The 22,493-nt window shown below is 34.2% G+C and overlaps 1 protein-coding gene and 1 long non-coding RNA gene across 3 annotated transcripts in view; one reads left to right on the forward strand and one right to left on the reverse strand.

The window, feature by feature from the left end:
• The first annotated feature begins 5,741 nt into the window (after positions 1-5,741).
• The window catches only part of LOC127728543 (ras-related protein Ral-A-like), a 31,366-nt gene continuing 14,614 nt past the window's right edge, over positions 5,742-22,493 (forward strand). For both annotated transcript variants that reach the window (XM_052235991.1, XM_052235990.1), the window contains exons 1-3: positions 5,742-5,878; positions 11,751-11,892; positions 15,248-15,456. In XM_052235991.1, the coding sequence (XP_052091951.1) occupies positions 11,785-11,892; positions 15,248-15,456 (317 nt within the window). In that variant the 5' untranslated portion in view covers positions 5,742-5,878; positions 11,751-11,784. The remainder of the gene's footprint in view (positions 5,879-11,750; positions 11,893-15,247; positions 15,457-22,493) is intronic.
• LOC127728560 (uncharacterized) overlaps positions 14,295-22,493 on the reverse strand; it is a 173,566-nt gene continuing 165,367 nt past the window's right edge. Inside the window, exon 2 of the long non-coding RNA XR_007994180.1 lies at positions 14,295-14,629. This is a non-coding gene — a long non-coding RNA (uncharacterized LOC127728560). The remainder of the gene's footprint in view (positions 14,630-22,493) is intronic.

A 22,493-nucleotide genomic window follows, 5' to 3' on the forward strand; every position in this document is an offset into this window, starting at 1 on the left:
CAAACGATAATTTTCCATGTCCATTTTTTACTGACAAATCCCACATCAAATATATTAATTAGTACATAGCTTTGGATCCATCCAATCATTTCATAATAGACAATTGGTGGAGAGAATACGGCACCAAAAATGTCCAACCCCTACACTTTAACTATAAAATGCATTTTACACTTATTTTATGTTTTTTAGCCAAAAAAAGGTACAAAAAATTTTATTACTACGCCCCCCCTTTCCAAAATCCTGGATCCGCCCCTGGCGATGGCCGAAGTTCTAACGAGAGGTCTCGTAGATAAGGTCACTGCATACGGAAGAATATTGACGAATTAAGAGTACGGAAAGACAGTAATTCAATAGCAGTACATTTCTGAAGATTTTGATAACATAAAGTATTTCAGTCTTTTACAAGAAAGTCCACGCACACTAGTTTTATAATAAAACTTAGCCATCCAAGTATGTAATACATATTCAACTTTTTTTCCAATTTGAAGTATCATATGAATTTAAGATTTAGTACCAATGCATACGTGTTTTGGTTTTCCTTTGGGTTAGTTTTTTTCATCAGACATATATAATTTGTTATTTTTTGTTTGTTTGTGTTAGAAAAGTCTGAACACTTTTTCGTGTGCCTATTTCTGTATTCTGCATTCATAGAGTTAATTTCGGGATTTTGGTGAAAAGCAGTGGAGGCGAATGATACCAAAGGGACATTATAACTCATAAGTCGGAAATAAACTGACAACGCCATAGCTAAAAAGGAAAAAAAATGACCAACAACAGTACACAAAACACAACATAGAAAACTAAAGACTGAGCAACACAAACCCAACCAAAAACTAAGGGTGATATCAGGTGCTCGTGAAAGTAAACAGATTAAATAATGCATTAATGTATTTCAAACTGTTATGCTACAGGGTTTGTACTGGGGCTATTATACTAACTATACTTTTAGTATAATAGTCCAAGGCTAGTTTACACAGAGATGGGACATACTGTATTTATTGATTTAGTATACTATTCACATCACAGAGTATGAACTCAACAACTGCAATCACAATAAGATTAACGAATGAATTTGAAAGGATGTCTACATTTGCAGCAAATTTCACAATTTTACCGTGATTTTATATTTTCCGCGATTCCATATTCTATTCAGAGTAGCAATAGATAGATAATAATAATAATAATGATAATATTTTTTTCATTTAAAGAGGGCAAACACAGTTAGTTACAACAAACTAATCTTCTCCGAGGCCCTCACATACAAATTACAATACAATCAAAAACAGATATTCACACATAGTTAATTTACAGTCAAATAGTTCAATGTTTTATTATAAACATGATAAGAGATAAAACTGTTCAAGAGGTGCATTTATTATAAAAAATATAAAAAAAAAAAATCAAAAATATACAAATCAAACTTGATGATAATACATTGTAGAAAACATAATCTTATCAAGACTGTGTCAAGTACTTCTTGATACTTTGTTTAAAAGTAAAATTGTTTTGGGCTTTACGCATTTTGTGTGGTAGTCCATTCTATATCACTGATCCAGAATAAACAAAATATTTTTTAAACAGCTCAGCTTTTAGCTTAGGGACGATCAGATTACCCTGAGTAACAACTCTCAAGGAGTAAGGATTATTATATGATTTCATTTTAAACTTTTGAACTAGGCACATTGGTGCTTCCATACGCGCACATTTATATTGAAGTAAATATTTGTTGTATTTAATTCTATTTTCAATTGTTATCCACCAAATTGCTTTAAATAAGGGGCCGCGAGTGAAGATAATAAAGGATCTGTATCTAAAATTAATCTCGCTGCCCTTGTTTGCAGTTTTAGATTCCATACTCTGTGCTGGGAATAGTATACAAAGTCAATATATATTATGTCCCGATAGACAATCAGTTCCTCCTTAATTGTAGTCCTAATCTTGACCTGATCTTGCTCTTTCTTCTTATATTAACGCACTTTTCACTGTAGATAGATGCTCAAGTCAGACAAGCTTTTCAAAAGGTAATGACCAATGATATTGAATCTCATTTCAGAGAAGTTCAGTCAGGAGTTCCACAGGGTTCCATACTAGGACCTTTACTTTTTATAATATTTATCAATGATTTATCTCTTATGATTGAAAATGTTTCTTCTGAACTTTATGCTGATGATACATATAGATTACAACATGGCATTTTTCATATCAGACCCCTTATCAGCCCGAGAGCCGACAGGCTCGAGGGATGATTTTGACCATGGGCTGATAAGGGGTCTGATATGAAAAATGACATGTTATGTTCTTTTTATCATATACTTCAGCAAAAGCCATAAAGACATGAAAACTTTTTAAAACTTTATAAAATTCATTTATTGTATTATTTGTTTTGCGTTTTTTAATAATATATTTTCCTGTTTCCTAATATTCCTCAGTCTGTTATTCTACTTGGCTATCTTTTTCACTTAAATGTACCACTGAGGTTTATTTTCCGGAATTTGCAGAATGACGTCGAAATGCTAAATGCGATAACGTTAAAGAAAGGCAAGGCATGCGATAATAACCGGAAGCAGTCGATATAAACCGGAAACAGTTGATATATACAATTGATAACAAAAGTCAAATCACACGGCTAAGACAATTCTTCAAATTTATCGAATAGATATATGTATAAATTAGTTTTATCAAGGGTACAATATACCATTATTTTCTACAAGTATATGATAAAACATAATATAAGTCATCTCCATCAGTAACAGATTTAAATGCATTTATGAATGTAGATTTTTGTAATGATCTGTAATGTTACGAATTGGTGTAATGATAATGATATGATATTGAATAGAGATAAGACTAAGGTCATGTTAATTCGTTCTAATAGACAAAATGTTTTTGAAACAGAATTAAGTATCAAATTTGATGATGAACGCATAATAGACGTCGTTCATAATCAAGAACTGCTAGGAATCCATATTGACAAATCTCTTTCGTGGGAAAATCAAATTGACAAACTTTGTGCAGTAATTGTAAGCAGACTGCATCTTATGGGCCGATTAAAAGCATATCTTCCAGTAAGTGTTCTCAATCTATATTATAATGGATATATACTTTCAATTTTGGACTACTGCTGTACCGTATGTCCGGAAATGCTTCAAAAAACTAATATTTACAAATTATACAAGTTACAAAAGAAGGCAGCAAGAATGATTTTAAATGCAGGTTTTGATATCTATTCATCAGTTATGTTTAAAAGTTAGGATGGCATATCATTTATAATAGAATTAAATATTTTATGATAGTGATGGTTTATAAGTGTATGAATAATTTAGCACCTGCATATTCAAGTTTATCTGAACTATTTTGAAGTTGTCACTCAGTTGTTAATAAATACGCATTAAGATCATCTTCCCAAAATAATGTATTTGTTCAACGATGTGAAACTAATAATGGTAAAAGAACATTTGTGTGTTCTGGAACCTTGTTGTGGAATTCCTTGCCGTTGACTTTGTATTCGACACTGTATGGAGAAGTGGCTTGTGGAAAAAACTACAGAACAGTGGTATAAAAGGGAAAATTTTTACTGTTATTTTAATATGTATAATAATATTAAATCATGTGTTAAATATACAACAACCAACAGTCAGAATATTTTCCCTGTCTTACTGGTGTTAGACAGGGTGAAAATCTATCTCCCTTTCTCTTTTCCATTTTTTTAAATGACATAGAACAGTTCTTTAGTGATTTAGGCGGATGTCCCCTTGAGATAGTTAAAGAAAAATGTCAAAATGAGTTAAATTCAATTATGAAACTGTTCGCCATACTGTACGCTGATGATACCGTCATTTTTACGGATTCAGCAGAAAGTATTCAAAATGCACTAAATATTTTTCAGAATTACTGTGAATTATGGAAACTGGAAGTAAATGTTACAAAAACAAAAAGTATGGTATTTAGCAAAGGCAAAGTGCGACGAAAATTTGAATTTAAATTACAGGGCAAAAATATAGAAATAGTCGATACATTCTCATATATTGGGCTCATATTCAAATGTAATGGTACTTTTACAGAAGCGAAGAAAAAATTGGTTAATCAAGCACAAAAAGCATTATACAGCTTGTATAAAAGTATTAGAAATCAAGTCATCCCATTAGTTTTACAGCTTGAAAATTTTAGAACAAATTCACTTAAATTTTTGTAAACGTATTTTAAGAGTAAGATCTTCAACGCCTAACTATATGGTATATGGAGAATTAGGCAGATTTCCATTAGAAATAAAAGTTAAAATAAGAATGACATCATTTTGGAGAAGTATAATGCATGGTGAAAAATTAAGTAGTAATATGTTTAGATTATTAATAAGTTTGAAGCAAAATAGCGGTCAGTCATTCAAATGGCTGAATTTTATAGAATCAATATTTAATGATACAGGACTAGGATATGTGTTTGTCAATCAAGATAGTACTGACTACAAACATCTGATAAAACAGGTTTTACAAGACCAGTATATACAAAAATGGCATCAAGATGTTCAATTATCTACCCGAGGTGTATTTTACACTAGTTATAAAAATTATTTTGGTTTTGAAAATTATTTAATAAAAATCCCGGCAAAATGCAAGAATCTGGATGACAAAATTAAGAACGTCTAATTTAAAAATTCCAATTGAAACTGGGCGTTGGTATAATATTCCGGCGGAGGACCGAAAATGTCACATATGTAAAGAAAATGTAGGAGAAGAATTTCACTATCTTTTTATATGCAAGTCTCACCAACTGGTTATTTTTAGAGAAAAACATATCCCTAGTATTATACGAAGCATCCAAGCAAACAGAAATTATCTGTTATGTTATCTTATTGCAATGTTAATTTATATAGACAGGTGTCATCTTTTATTAGAAAGCCAAATAACTTATTGTGATATATAGATATAGGAAGATGTGGTATGAGTGCCAATGAGACAACTCTCCATCCAAGTTTCAATTTATAAAAGAAAACCATTATAGGTCAAGGTACGGCCTTCAACACGGAGCATTGGCTCACACCGAACAGCAAGCTATAAAGGGCCCCAAAAAATTACTAGTGTAAAACCATTCAAACGGAAAAACCAACGGTCTAATCTATATATATATATATTGATTTGTATGAATTTTTATTTGTTTTTGTTTTTGAATGTTACCATTGTATTATAAATCATGTTTTTTATTGTATATTTACCTCATGTTACACATTTATGTGTCTGAGCGTTGCTTTTACAATAAATCTTAAATCTTAAAGACTTCAAGTGAAAGAAAGTAAAAAGTATAAATGTTTTTAAAACAAAATGTCAAGCTTATCTCTTGAAAATACAAGAATAGAATTTTTCGCAGTTTTAATGTAACAGTTTTACTACAAGTATACTTTTTTATTTAAGTAAATTGTAATTGTTTACCTGTACCTTATATGTGCTCTTGTATGCAGTGTTAGTTATGTTTTTGCCGTTTATTACCCTTTTGTTTAACTTTATGTATTGATCTGTATTACTATCTTTTAAAAATTGTGTATTCTTGTATGTAGATTAGAAGGCCACGGGGCGGATTAACTGTTTTGTTAACTATGTAACCTTCTGAAAATAAAGAATTTATTATTATTATTTTGAAAGGCTATTTCTTGTCTCTTAGTGTATAGTTTCAACACGAGTTACCTCTCTTCAACTTTTATTCGTGTCGTTAATATTTCTTCGTTGTTTCGTAAAATATATGTACCGAAATGAGAACCCACAATGCAACAAAACTGAACCATTTCCACTTTGCTGGAGAAATTTAAATGTTTACAAACTTGTGTTTATGGCTTGATTTTAATATTTGTGTCTATTGTACAGGTTAATTGTGCAACTATCAGATAACGGTAAGGTTTATATAATTTACAAAAACAATGTGACTAAGGCGGAGACGAAGTACCTGTCAAAAATGACATAATTTCACCGGGTTTCAGTTTGTGGCCAAAATTGTAAATTATTTTCAGGTCTTAGACCGCTACAAGATTCGACACATGCTGTCATTTAAATCATATTTGGCGTTACTATCACTCAAATTGATACTAAATTAAATAACACACATGCGTTTATGAATGAATACACACCATAATCTTATTTTTATAATATTAAGTGTAATTTTTTGACACACCCTTTTCATTTAATCCCTTTTACTGAAACATCTTAGTGTACAGCAGTTGCAAGCATGATGTGGACGTTTTAAAACTAACCAATTGACAACTATACATAGCATAACAGCTAATACAGGTTGGGGAAGATCCTCATGAAACTACCCATTTGTGGGGGTCTCACTTATTAGCAACAGCCAGCGTTAAGTCTTAAGAAGACTAAATAAGCATGATAAGCGACAATAAGACTAATTTAGTTACATGATCCAAATTTAGCAGCAAGAAATCTTACTATTAATTATTTGAAATAAATAAATTTAGAAACGTGTTTTTAAGTTGCATTAAATTCAAAAGAGAAACATACTACAAATTACATTGCAATACACTCAGAACTGTATCAACCAGTAAATAGCTAGGAGTAAATTTCAGTGAGGACTTACAATGGAAAAATCATGATGACATCACTGCCAAAAATCCAAATTCATCTGATTTCTTAGATGAAACCTAAGAGAGTGCAGGAAAAATATAAGAAATGCAGCTTTTATATCTCTGGTACATGTAAGTGTATGTCTAAATATACATGTCGTAAATGCAACAGAAAACATCACACTAGCTTATGTTATAACAAACAACACACAGAGAACCAAACAACAAGACAAACCAGCACAGCCGTAAATGCTATGAATGATGAAGTAGAAACATGTTGAAAACAGCTGTATCACAAGTTTTAGTAGGTAATAATTCCACTGTAACAAATATTCTTTTAGACTAAGGCTCACAACAATCTTTTATTATCACGGATGATCTAGCAAAACAGTTACAATTAAAACCCTGTGGAATGAGTACACTCAGTCTTGCTGCCTTTGGAGAAACTAATCGTAATGTAAGAAACCTAGAAAAAGCTGTTGTTCATTTGAAGACTATACATGAAGGTAAATTATCAATGGAAGTACTCATAGTACCAACAATCGCCGCACCGCTATCAAATCGTACCCATTACGAAGCGTTAAAGTTGCCATATTTACAAGGTATACAATTAGCCCATCCTGTAAGTGAGGAGAAACATTTTGAAATATCTATGATGATTGGAGCAGATTACTACTGGGACATCGTCAAAAACGAGATACTACGAGGAATGGGTCCTACTGCTGTAAAGTCAAAACTGGGATATTTATTGTCTGGACCAATGCCAACAATAGAAAAATCAACAGCACCAGCTGCTACGTTTAATGTATTAGTAAAACACATGAAGGAAGGGGAAGATCTGGAGCAATTTTGGAAGTAGGAGTCTATGGGAGTCGAGCCTGCTGCATCTACAGAAAAGGACGAACACTACTACAAGACATACGAGTCAACTATAGCATATCACGACAATTACTATATATCAAAATTTCCATGTAAAGAGAATTTGCCTGATCTACCTAGGAACTATAACGTAACTAAGAACAGAACATCGAGAATTATCAGTAGACTGAGCAGGGAACCAGAAATACAGAAATTATGTAGTAACCGATCAAGGAAAAAACGGATTTACTAATCGTCCGATTGATCAAATATACTCATTGACTTGAAGTTTCTAATGAACATGTGCAAATCGTAAAGGCTACCAAATTTCGTCGATCAAAGGAAGACAAATGGACATTGTAATTTCATGTTTGTGATTTAGTGACTGTTCAGTAAATTTAATTTCTTTATATATGAACTTTAAAGAAGTTATTTGTTTTACTACATGGACTTTAAAGTGATTTAAATTTAATGCGAATGTTTGAAATTTCGATTTTATTTAAGCTTTTCTTTTTCACTTTCCTGCGGCCGGAGTATTACGAATTAACCGCAATACAGAGACACTTACTTATACAACTCTAATTGTTAACGTAACGTATTGTAACGTCATATTATTATTACGCTTTTGTATTCATAATGTCTCCAGTCAGTATAGTAAACAGAGTTTGAAATATACACACGTCTTTCTATAATTCACAAAAGCGAAGTACTACCACTAAACCCAAACAATGCTTTCACCAACTTGCAAGAAATTTTGGTTTATTGTTTATATCTATTGACATGTGCTCCCTTTTGATTTTTATAAATTTTAGACTTTACATTTCCAAGTTACAGGGTTTTATTCATAAAAAAAGGGGGATTTTCCAGTTTTCGGACAATAACTCAAAAATGCTTTCAACAGTTCTCATGAAACTTTGATGAATTGTTGATATCTATTGATGTAAGCTCCCTTTAGAATTTTATAAATTTTAGATTTTACATTTCCGAGTTATGGGGTTTTATTCATTAAAAAGGGGGGATTTTCTAGTTTTCAGACAATAACTCAAAAATGCTTTCAGCTATTCTTATGAAACTTTGGTGAATTGTTTATATCTATTGATGTAAGCTCCCTTTAGAATTTTATAAATTTTATTTGTTTATAGTCTCAACTCTGACAACAGATCTACATTGTCCTAAGTATTGCGCAACAGCATAGTGTATTGTACAACAGCAAGAAATCTTTAATTGAATATACATGTAAATTCAATTCATATAACCAATTTCAAGTTTTTTTACTACATTTATTCAGAAACCTATAATATGTCAAATATTTAACTACAATCCAAATTCAGACCTGTATCAAGCTTGAATATTGTGGCCATTTTTGCCCCAATTGTTCAGGGTTGGACCTCTGCAGGCGTATTCATCTGCACTCAGCGAAGCAGTTTATTTGTAATGTTAATTTCTCTCTTATTATGAGTAATAGGATAGCTATATTTGGTATGTGTGTACCTTGCAAGGTCCTCATGCCTGTCAAACAGTTTTCATTTGACCTCGACCTGATTCCATGGATCAGTGAACAAGGTGAGCTTTTTGTAGTCAGGTTCGTATCTCAGATACTATAACCTTTAGGTCAACTATACTTGGTGTATGGAATGATTGTATGGTGTACATGTCCGACTGGCAGGTTTCATCTGACCTTGACCGGGCTAACAATCTGCTCTATCACCCTCGCAGCTACATGTACATTGTATGTGTTATTTATATAGTGATACTTTTAGCAAAACCTTCATATTACAGACTAATGATAAGTAAAACAGGCGAGACATTTCAGTGTGTGCACTCTTTGTTTTAGAATATTGTACCACAATGACACCATGTTTGGCCAACTGAATGATGACACATTGTGAATGCATCATTATCTTTATGTTAGAATGATTTTTGTCTCGCCTGCGACAGAGAGACATAGGGATTGCTTTTCTGGTGACAGTGACAATTGTTAAGTTTTCTGCTAAAGTTATTTTGATAGGAACTAACTATGATAGATCATTGATATTTTGTATGAAGATGCATTACTATCAATACATACATGTATCAGTTTGAAGACAATTTTGAGGACCTTCCCCCTAGGCCATGGTCCAGTGACTTTAGATTAATTAGCAATTTTAAATGTTTTAAGTTTTCTGCTTAAGTTAGATTGATAGGAACTACTTGTGATAGATCAATGATATTTTGTATGAAATTGCATTACTATCAGTACATATCAGTTTTATGACTATTGTGAGGCCCTGCCCTCTAGGCCATGGTCCAGTGACTGAATTAATTAGCCATTTTCAATGATAAGTTTTCTGCTTAAGTTAGTTTGATATGAACTACATGTGATAGATCAATGATATTTTCTATAAAGTTCAATGCATTACTATCAATACATATCACTATTATTATCAGTTTGACGACTACTTTAAGGCCCTGCCCACTAGGTCATGGTCCAGTGACTTTCAATCAATTAACAATTTTCAATGTTAAGTTTTATGATTAAGTTAGTTTGATATGAACTACTTACAATAGACAATATTTTCTATAAAGTTACATTGCTGTCTGTACATCTCAGTTTGTCAACCATTTTGAGGCCCTACCCACTAGTTGGTCCAGCGACTTTGAATTAGTTAGCAATGTTGCTGTCCATCTGATGATCAGATTGTCTTTTTCTGAATTTTATGCCAATAGCCGAGACATATCTCTGTGTCAACAGTTTATTTTTTAAGAATTAGCAACTTAAAAGAGTGAGAGGAGTTTTTAGAAGCACAAAAACCAACAAATACTTGTTGAAATACATGTGCACTTTATAATATAATCTATATTCCTGTTGTATACAATCTGATTAGAATACAGATTATGTGTTCAAGCTTTAATTTTGCTTTCAGAGATCTGAAAAACTCCATTCTACTTTCTGTTAACTTTAGTCAGATTTAATATATATACACCTTAAAAATTTGAAGGCTGACATTTCATTGTCTGATGTACCGGTAATAATTACCAGAACAGAAAGTAAAACAATCCTTGAAAGTAAAGCTAGAACACAGGATATGTATTGTAATCTGCTATACAGTACACACACATTTATTCCTTGTTACTAAACAGCTGTGGGGGACATTTCCCTATAGCATTATCTGCATTGCAATTTTAAATATGTTAAATGGATGAAAAATTTTACTTGAACTAACCTTTAGCACTTAACCAAATGAGATTTGTATTTCATTACATTGAAACATCCTATTTATTCCTAAGAATATTCAATATCTGCCTCTTTACATTATCATGGCATGCAAATATGACAAATAATAGTGGAACTGATTAAATTGACATGGTAAAATTATGAAAAATCCTAAAACCAACAGTTAAAGATCGAAGATAGCAGGGCAAGAATGAAGTGTATTAAATGTTAAATAATTTCTGTTATTATACCTTACATATATTTCAAACAATTCTATTGGGTAAAACGTTATCACGTGACATGGAATAATTCAGTTAATTTTCATTCAATTGCAAGGAAGAACGAATAACCCTAAAAATTTACACCAGCGTTGAATAACCCTATTATTCACCGGCGAATAACCTTTTTAGTTTGTTGATTTGTACTCATGAAAATGACGTCACAGACGTAAATAAACAAAATGGCAACGTTCAAGTTACAGGAAGCCCATTAATTGAGAGAACAGGAAATAAGGCTTTTGACGTGCATCTTGTGCCGATGATATCTCTAATAACGGTCCTTTTCAGGGCCATCAATATTTTACAAAAAGAATCTACCTTTGTTGTACATACAAGAATTCTAAGACACATATTACATGTATTTTTGAACGTCAACTTGTGTTTGTTACTGACTCAAGTAAGGGTAAGTGCTTTTACAATGATTCAAAATGCCCTTCCACTGTTAGTTCGGTATAATAAAACAATTGTGGCCCCTTAGAAGCGATGAATATCCAAAATTGTCAACCCTTAAAAGTTATTTCACTTCGGGCTGCGCCCTCAGTGAAATAACCTTCTCGTGTTGACAATTTTGGATATTCACCTTTTCAACGGGCCATAATTGTATATTATTCAGCAAGGTTCTCCCTGAAAATCATGAAAATTTTAGATTTATGACATTAATAAATATTAACTTAAAAATCATCATTTTTAAGTTCATATCTTCCATGTTTGTATTAGCTGATACCTGTATTGATTTTGATGTTGTCTAAAAATAGAAGATATGTCATTATATGAGTAATCAAGTAATTTTTAATTCCTTTGCATGCCTATTAATAGGACCTAAACAGAAAATAATTGTTTACACTTTATTTACCATGTGTAGCTGTATATTCTTGGGAAATAAGAAAAAAGACATCATGTCAAAGGCAAAGGCTCAGCAGCCAGCAGTTATACATAAAGTGATAATGGTTGGCAGTGGAGGGGTAGGAAAATCAGCATTAACATTACAGTTTATGTATGATGAGGTAAGTCAATACTGTTGTCTGATCATTTTTTTTGGATTGATTGTTCCTGAGATTGTTCATGACAAAGTTTTTAAAAAATTTCAGAAATTTGTATGCAAAAAGTTTTATTGATATATTGATTGATAACTATAAGCATTTTTACAGTAAATTACAAAAATGTAGATGTCGTCACCCGAAGACACATTGGTTTTCGCACTATAACTTAAGTTTAAGTTAATGGATCTCTATGAAATTTTACCATAAGGTTCAATACCACAAAAGGAAGGTTGGGATTGATTTTGGGGGTTATGGTACCAACAGTTAAGGAATTAGGGGTCAAAAATAAGCATTTTTTGTAACTTCCAGACATAACTTGTGTGTTAGTGTATGGATCTCTCTGACATTGTACCACAAGGTTCCATATCACAAAGGGAATGCTGGGATTGATTTTGGGGGTTATTGCCTCAAAATTTTAGGAATTAGGGGCCAAAAAAGGGGCAAAAAACAAGCATTTTTCTAGTTTCATGACAATAACTTGTGTGTAAGTGTATGGATCTTTCTGAAATTGAAGTACAAGGTTCCATATCACAAAGGGAAAGCTGGAATTGAGTTTGGGGGTAATTGCCCAAAACATTTAGGAATAAGGGGCCAAAAATAAGCATTTTTCTAGTTTCCAGAGAATAACTTGTGTTCAAGTTAAGGATCTCTCTGAAATTGTACTGCAAGGTACCATACCACAAAGGGAAGGCTGGGATTAATTTTGGGGGTAATTGCCTCAAAATTTGAGGAATAAGGGGCCAAAAAGGGGCAAAAAACAAGCATTTTTCTAGTTTCAGGACAATAACTTGTGTGTAAGTGTATGGATCTTTATGAAATTGTACCACAAGGTTCCATATCACAAAGGGAAAGCTGGGTTTGAGATTGGGGGTAATTGCCCTAAACGTTTAGGAATTTGAGGCCAAAAAACAAGCATTTTTCTAGTTTCCAGACAATTACTTGTGTTCAAGTGTATGGATCTCTCTGAAATTGTACTGCAAGGTACCAAACCACAAAGGGAAGGCTGGGATTTAGTCTGGGGGTGATGAATCATAAGGGGGTTCAAAATATTGGGGGGGGGGATTTTTTTTTCCCTTTTCCTTTTTTTTCTTTAAAATTTTCCATTTTAAATTGGTTATTTCTGATTTAAATATAAAAGCAAATGATAATGATATATATGGTTTGAATAGGTTAATTAAAAAATTTAAAGTTCTTAGACCACATTCATTCTGTGTCAGAAACCTATGCTGTGTCAAATATTTAATCACAATCCAAATTCAGTGCTGTATCAAGCTTGAAAGTTGTGTCCATATTTGCCCCAACTGTTCAGGGTTCGACATCTGCGGTCGTATCAAGCTGTGCCCAGCGCAGCATTTTATTGTTTATGGACACATCATTTGAACTGTAAATATGTATTTATCATAGGAAAAGGTATGATAGGCCACTTTTTTGCCCCTTAAATTTGAAAATAAAAAAAAAAGTATTATAAATCTATTAAATAACATCCTTCATTGTCCTTCAGATACAATTCATACGACTTATTCTGTCGAATATCAGTATTCATTTTATTGAATTTTGTCTCACGGCCACACAATGGCATCAGTGCATCAAACTTCATACATTTGCAAAAACTACCAAAATAGCCTCATTTAGAGATTTTGTCATTAGTATTAAGATATGACCAACAGCTTTACCCAAAGATATTTTGCTGCGAAATGTATTTTACAAAGATGTTAAGTAGTGTAAAATATCTTTTTGCGTAATCGTTGCATACAAAAACTACAGGTACATTGTATGCTTGAAAAAAACATTTTAATTTTGTATGTCAAATTCAAGGTACGATACCTTGAATTTGACATGTTTATGATGTCATTTTGATATCACAACTGACCTTTGTGAATTAATGTTACCAGATTATATTGACCTGTTCTTTTATGCTAAAATAAGTTTACTATTTTTATACGACTGCAAAATTTATATTGGTATCACGTTGGCATCAGCGTCGTCCAAAGACATTTGGTTTCTGGACAATAACTTTAGTTTAAGTGTATGGATCTCTATGAAATTTAAACAAATGGTTCAATACCACAAAAGGAAGGTCGGGAATGTGTTTGGGGGTGATGGTCCCAACCGTTTAGGAATTAGGGGCCAAAAGGGGTCTAAAACAAGCATTTTTCTAGTTTTCAAACAATAACTTGTGTTTAGGTGTATTGATGTCTCTTAATTTGTACCACATTTTAAAAAAAGAAATTTCTTCAAAATTAATTTTTTTGGAAGGGGGGGGGGGGGCAATTTTTTGTCCTCAAAAGAAAATTCTCTTCATATGTTATTTTTTTTGGAGAGGGGTAAAAAAAATTTGGGGGGGATAAAAAAAAAAAAATTTTGGAGGGGGGGGGGGCAATTTTTTTTCCCTCAAGATTTAAGAATTTGTCAGTTTTCTAAAGAAAAAAATTGGGGGTCACAATTTATTTTGCTAATTCTTTGTATATAGTCTGAAAACAGATTTACTAAGTATTGCGCAACAGCACAGTGTATTGCACAACAGCAAGAAATCTTCAATTGAATATAAATTCAAATCATACAACCAATTTCAAGTTCTTTGACACATTTATTCTGTGTCAGAAACCTATAATGTGTCAAATATTTAATTACATTCCAAATTCAGACCTGTATCAAGCTTGAATATTGTGTCCATGTTTGCCCCAACTGTTCAGGGTTGGACCTCTGCGGTCGTATCCAGCTGTGCTCGGCGAAGCAGTTTATTGCAATTTCAGGAGCCAAATAATGGCTCTTATCATACCTCCTCCTTTGGTTTAAAAATGTCCCATGGTGTGATGAATCCCCTGTTAATTTTAAGGTCAATGGTCAAGGTCACTGCAGTAATTGATAGATCGAAATTGGGCAAAATTTTGGTTTCTCTGACTTATGAACTATGTATATGTTCAACCTTCGCCAAACTTTGCTTAGAAATGCCTCCAGAAAAGAACAAGAGCCCTTTGGTATTTGGGTCAGTAGGTCAAAGGTCAACATCACCAATTCTATGAATAGACTGAAATGTTGGAAAAGTTTACATTCTGGGCAACATCTTTTGAGTTATAAATAAGATCTTTACCAATCTTTTGTGGATAAATGTGCCTTGGGATGAAAAAGAACCTTAATAATTTTAAGGTCATGTGGTAAAAAAATTGTTTACAGCAGGATAAAATTGGTTTTTCATCATTTGACATAAATTTTCAGTAAATTGTTAATTTTCCCAAAAGATAAGATCTATAAATATAATTATTTGGATTTTGCACCCATGATGCTTTTATTATTGGTCAATTGTATATTTTCCATTTAGTTTGTAGAGGATTATGAACCAACAAAAGCTGATTCCTACAGGAAGAAAGTTGTATTAGATGGTGAGGAAGTTCAGATAGACATTTTAGATACTGCTGGACAAGAGGATTATGCTGCAATCCGGGACAATTATTTTCGTAGTGGTGAAGGATTTTTATGTGTATTTTCTATAACAGAACAAGAATCCTTTCAAGCTACAGCTGAATTTAGGTTGGTATCATATAACATTTCCTTTGAATTCATTCAATATCTTACAAGTCTTGATCTGATTTAAGTTTTGACGTAGTTGAAGAATTTTTCAAAGAAGCTAATAATAGTTTACAATGATAATGTTCACTATTACTTTTGTACCTTTTTATACGGCCGCAAAAAATTTTGCGGTTGTATATTGGTATGACGTTGGCGTCGTCGTTGTCGTCCGAAGACACATTGGTTTTCGCACTCTAACTTTAGTTTTTAAAAGTGAATGGATCTCTTTGAAATTTTACCATAAGGTTCAATAACACAAAAGGAAGGTTGGGATTGATTTTGGGTGTTATGGTACCAACAGTTAAGGAAAAAGGGGCCAAAAATAAGCATTTTTGTAACTTCCAGTCATAACTTGTGTGTTAGGATATGGATCTCTCTGACATTGTACCACAAGGTTCCATATCACAAAGGGAATGCTGGGATTGATTTTTGGGGGTAATTACCTCAAAATTTTTAGGGATTAGGGGCATAAAAGGGGGCAAAAAACAAGCATTTTTCTAGTTTCATGACAATAACTTGTGTGTAAGTCTATGGATCTTTCTGAAATTGTACCAAAGGTTCCATATCACAAAGGGAAAGCTGGAATTGAGTTTGGGGGTAATTGGCCAAAACGTTTAGGAAAAAGGGGCCAAAAATAAGCATTTTTGTAACTTCCAGTCATAACTTGTGTGTTAGGATATGGATCTCTCTGACATTGTACCACAAGGTTCCATATCACAAAGGGAATGCTGGGATTGATTTTTGGGGGTAATTACCTCAAAATTTTTAGGAATTAGGGGCATAAAAAGGGGCAAAAAACAAGCATTTTTCTAGTTTCATGACAATAACTTGTGTGTAAGTCTATGGATCTTTCTGAAATTGTACTACAAGGTTCCATATCACAAAGGGAAAGCTGGAATTGAGTTTGGGGGTAATTGCCCAAAACGTTTAGGAAAAAGGGGCCAAAAATAAGCATTTTTCTAGTTTCCAGAAAATAACTTGTGTTCAAGTGTATGGATCTCTCTGAAATTGTACTGCAAGACACCATACCACAAAGGGAAGGCTGGGATTGATTTTGGGGGTAATTGCCCCAAAATTTTAGGAATAAGGGGCCAAAAAGAGGCCAAAAAGAAGCATTTTTCTAGTTTCAGGACAATAACTTGTGTGTAAGTGTATGGATCTTTATGAAATTTTACTACAAGGTTCCATATCACAAAAGGAAAGCTGGGTTTGAGTTTGGGCGTAATTGCCCTAAACGTTTAGGAATTTGGAGCCAAAAAGGGGCCAAAAAACAAGCCTTTTTCTAGTTTCCAGACAATAACTTGTGTTCAAGTGTATGGACCTCTCTGAAATTGTACTGCAAGGTACCATACCACAAAGGGAAGGCTGGTATCATTTTGGGGATAATTGCCTCAAAATTTGAGGAATTAGGGACCAAAAAGGGGCAAAAAACAAGCATTTTTAGCTCACCTGGCCCGAAGGGCCAAGTGAGCTTTTCTCATCACTTGGCGTCCGTCGTCGGCGTTAACTTTTTACATTTTGAACTTCTTCTAGAGATCCGCTGAATGGAATGAAACCAAACATGGCATGAATGTTCCTTATGAGGTGCTGACCAAGTGTTGTTACTTTGTAGCCGATCCATCATCCAAGATGGCCGCCAGCGGGGGACTTAGTTTAACATAGGACCCTATGGGAAATGCATACAAATGACTTCTTTTAGAGAACCACTGAATGGAATGAAACCAAACATGGCATGAATGTTCCTTATGAGGTGCTGACCAAGTGTTGTTACTTTGTAGCGGATCCATCATCAAAGATGGCCGCCAGCGGTGGACTTAGTTTAACATTGGACCCTATGGGAAATACATACAAATGTCTTCTTTTAGAGAACCACTGAATGGAATGAAACCAAACATGGCATGAATGTTTCTTATGAGGTGCTGACCGAGTTTTGTTACTTTGAAGCCGATCCATCATCCAAGATGGACGCCAGCGGGGGACTTAGTTTAACATAGGACCCTATGGGAAATACATACAAATGTCTTCTTTTAGAGAACCACTGAATGGAATGAAACCAAACATGGCATGAATGTTCCTTATGAGGTGCTGACCAAGTGTTGTTACTTTGTAGCGGATCCATCATCCAAGATGGCCGCCAGCTGTGGACTTAGTTTAACATAGGACCCTATGGGAAATACATACAAATGCCTTCTTTTAGAGAACCACTGAATGGAATGAAACCAAACATGGCATGAATGTTTCTTATGAGGTGCTGACCGAGTGTTGTTACTTTGAAGCCAATCCATAATCCAAGATGGCCGCCAGCGGGGGACTTAGTTTAACATGGGACCCTATGGGAAATACATACAAAGGTCTTCTTTTAGAGAACCACTGAATGGAATGAAACCAAACATGGTATGAATGTTCCTTATGAGGTGCTGACCGAGTGTTGTTACTTTGAAGCCAATCCATAATCCAAGATGGCTGCCAGCGGGGGACTTAGTTTAACATGGGACCCTATGGGAAATACATACAAATGTCTTCTTTTAGAGAACCACTGAATGGAATGAAACTAAACATGGTATGAATGTTCCTTATGAGGTGCTGACCGAGTGTTGTTACTTTGAAGCCAATCCATAATCCAAGATGGCTGCCAGCGGGGGACTTAGTTTAACATAGGACCCTATGGGAAATGCATACAAATGACTTCTTTTAGAGAACCACTGAATGGAATGAAACCAAACATGGCATGAATGTTCCTTATGAGGTGCTGACCAAGTGTTGTTACTTTGTAGCGGATCCATCATCAAAGATGGCCGCCAGCGGTGGACTTAGTTTAACATTGGACCCTATGGGAAATACATACAAATGTCTTCTTTTAGAGAACCACTGAATGGAATGAAACCAAACATGGCATGAATGTTTCTTATGAGGTGCTGACCGAGTTTTGTTACTTTGAAGCCGATCCATCATCCAAGATGGACGCCAGCGGGGGACTTAGTTTAACATAGGACCCTATGGGAAATACATACAAATGTCTTCTTTTAGAGAACCACTGAATGGAATGAAACCAAACATGGCATGAATGTTCCTTATGAGGTGCTGACCAAGTGTTGTTACTTTGTAGCGGATCCATCATCCAAGATGGCCGCCAGCTGTGGACTTAGTTTAATATAGGACCCTATGGGAAATACATACAAATGCCTTCTTTTAGAGAACCACTGAATGGAATGAAACCAAACATGGCATGAATGTTTCTTATGAGGTGCTGACCGAGTGTTGTTACTTTGAAGCCAATCCAAAATCCAAGATGGCCGCCAGCGGGGGACTTAGTTTAACATGGGACCCTATGGGAAATACATACAAAGGTCTTCTTTTAGAGAACCACTGAATGGAATGAAACCAAACATGGTATGAATGTTCCTTATGAGGTGCTGACCGAGTGTTGTTACTTTGAAGCCAATCCATAATCCAAGATGGCTGCCAGCGGGGGACTTAGTTTAACATGGGACCCTATGGGAAATACATACAAATGTCTTCTTTTAGAGAACCACTGAATGGAATGAAACTAAACATGGTATGAATGTTCCTTATGAGGTGCTGACCGAGTGTTGTTACTTTGAAGCCGATCCATAATCCAAGATGGCCTCCAGCGGGGGACTTAGTTTAACATGGGACCCTATGGGAAATACATACAAAGGTCTTCTTTTAGAGAACCACTGAATGGAAAGAAACCAAACATGGCATGAATGTTCCTTATGAGGTGCTGACCGAGTGTTGTTACTTTGAAGCCGATCCATAATCCAAGATGGCCGCCAGTGGGAGACTTAGTTTAACATGGGACCCTATGGGAAATACATACAAATGTCTTCTTTTAGAGAACCACTGAATTGAATGAAACCAAACATGGCATGAATGTTCCTTATGAGGTGCTGACCGAGTGTTGTTACTTTGAAGCCGATCCATAATCCAAGATGGCCGCCAGCGGGGGACTAAGTTTTACATGGGACCCTATTGGAAATACATACAAAGGTCTTCTCTTAGAGAACCACTGAATGGAATGAAACCAAACATGGCATGAATGTTTCTTATGAGGTGCTGACCGAGTGTTGTTACTTTGAAATCAATCCATAATCCAAGATGGCCGCCAGCGGGGGACTTAGTTTAACATAGGACCCTATGGGAAATACATACAAACGTCTTCTTTTAGAGAACCACTGAATGGAATGAAACCAAACATGGCATGAATGTTCCTTATGAGGTGCTGACCAAGTGTTGTTACTTTGAAGCTGATCCATTATCCAAGATGGCAGCCAGCGGGGGACTTAGTTTAACATAGGACCCTATGGGAAATACATACAAATGTCTTCTTTTAGAGAACCACTGAATGCAATGAAACCAAACATGGCATGAATGTTCCTTATGAGGTGCTGACTAAGTGTTGTTACTATGAAGCCGATCCATAATCTAAGATGGCCGTCAGCGGAGGACTTAGTTTAACATAGGACCCTATGAGAAATACGTACAAATGTTTTCTTTTAGAGAACCATTGAATGGAATGAAACCAAACATGGCATGCATGTTTCTTTTGAGGTGCTGACCAAGTGTTGTTACTTTGAAGCTGATCCTTCATCCATGATGGCCACCAATGGGGGGACTTCCTTTAACATAAGACCCTATGGGAAATACATACAAATGCTTCTTCTAGAGGTGCACTGAATGGAATGAAACCAAAACATGGCATAAATGTTTCTTATGAGGTGCTGATTAAGTGTTGCTACTTTGTTGCCGATTTACTGTTCAAGATGGCCACCAGGATTTTTTTTATTAAATTACAGGACCAATATTAAACCAAATTTGGCCTCACTCATTATTAGGGTATCTGTTATGATTTTAATCTATTTTTACATGATTTCCAAAACCAAAGTAGAATCAGGTGAGCGACACAGGCTCTTGAGAGCCTCTAGTTCTAGTTTCAGGACAATAACTTGTGTGTAAGTGTATGGATCTTTTTGAAATTGTACTACAAAGGTTTTATATCACAAAGGGAAAGCTGGGTTTGAGTTTGGGGGTAATTGCCCTAAACGTTTAGGGATTTGGGGCCAAAAAGGGGCCAAAAAACAAGCATTTTTCTAGTTTCCAGACAATAACTTGTGTTCAAGTGTATGGATCTCTCTGAAATTGTACTGCAGGGTACCATACCACAAAGGGAAGGCTGGGATTGATTTTGGGGTAGATGAATCATAAGGGGGTTCAAAATATGGGGGGGGGGATTTTTTTCCCCATTTTTCCTATTTTTTCTTTTAAAGTTTTCCATTTTAAATTGGTTATTTCTGATTTATATATAAAAACAAATAATAATGATATGGTTTGAATAGGTTAATTAAAATTTTTAAGTTCTTAGACCTCATTCATTCTGTGTCAGAAACCTATGCTGTGTCAAATATTGAATCACAATCCAAATTCAGTGCTGTATCAAGCTTGAATGTTGTGTCCATACTTGCCCCAACTGTTCAGGGTTCGACCTCTGCGGTCGTATCAAGCTGCGCCCAGCGTAGCATTTTATTTTAAAGTTAACAAGTAGATGCAGTCTGGGGTTAAAGTTTGTTACACATCAATTACTTTGTCAAACGTTCATAGAGTTTTATGAAACTTTGACAGTAGCTTTTTAACGATTAAGAGATACTGTCTGAAGCAAACCTTTGAAAATATATTTTTTTCATTTTTAGTATTTTTCTGATAGATGGGCTTCATTTTTTACAGTTTACATTTAAAGACAGTCTGGGATAGAAAAAAATTTACATGATAAATTTGTAAACCTTCATGGATTGTTATGAAACTTGTACAGAAGCTCATCTTCAAGACCAAAAAATAGCATCTAAAGAAAAAGTTTGATTTTTTTTAAAAATCTTTATTTTACTGATAAATGGACTCACTTTTTAAGTCAACATTATACTTTAACACTGACAGCAGCAATCGTAGTCGACAAAGGGTTCCGTGGATCCTCTTATGAATTTTTCATGAAATAATCTATATGTAAGTAACAATATTATTCAACATATTTAACCTCATTTCAATGGAAAATGTAAAATGAAAAAAATTGTACTTATTATTGTTTTATTAAAAATTGTTTTTATACGACTGCAAAAATTTTTTGTGGTCGTATATTGGTATCAGGTCGTCGTCAACATTGTTGTCGTCGTCGTCCGAAGACACCTGGTTTCCGGACAATAACTTTAGTATTAGTAAATAGAAAGCTATGAAATTTAAACACAAGGTTTATAACCACAAAAGGAAGGTTGGGATTGATTTTGGGGGTTATGGTCCTAACAGTTTAGGAATGAGGGACAAAAAAAGGGGCCCAAATAAGCATTTTTCTAGTTTTTAGACAATAACTTGTGGAACGGTGAATGGATCTCTCTGAAATTGTACAACAAGTTTCCATACCACAAAGGGATGGTTAGGATTGGCTTTGGGGGGTAATGGCTCAATTCGTTTAAAAACAAGGGTTTTCTTGTTAATGGACAATCACTTTTAAGTACAATGTTAAATTTGGATTACCTCCCTTACACTGCTTTAAAATTATGTATAAAGAAATTTTGTATTGTCTTGAGGTGATAAGCTTTCAATTTATTTTTAGAAGTTACTAATAAAAATGCTGATTAAAGATATATTATTTTTAGACATGATTATGTATGTCATTTTCTATTTTAAGACTTTTATGATGTATTTAAATGGGTAATTATGGTTGCAAACTCCATTGGAAATTTGAATTGAGATAATGACCATATCTTGAGGGAAAGAATTTTTTTTTGGAAAAAGGTGAGGGGGGAACACTTTTTTTTTTCTCATTACAGATTTCAGAAATTAAAAAGAAAATTTCTTCAAATAATATTTTTTTTTGCAAAAAAAAAAAGGGGTTGGGTGAAAAAAAAAATTTGAGGGGGGGGGGGGGGGGTCAATATGCAACATCATAGTGTATTGCACAAAAGCAAAAAAAAAGGGGGATACATTTTTTT

Source organism: Mytilus californianus, unplaced genomic scaffold (genome assembly GCF_021869535.1).
Source record: "Mytilus californianus isolate M0D057914Y unplaced genomic scaffold, xbMytCali1.0.p SCAF_2, whole genome shotgun sequence".
Classification (NCBI taxonomy): Eukaryota; Metazoa; Mollusca; class Bivalvia; order Mytilida; family Mytilidae; genus Mytilus; species Mytilus californianus.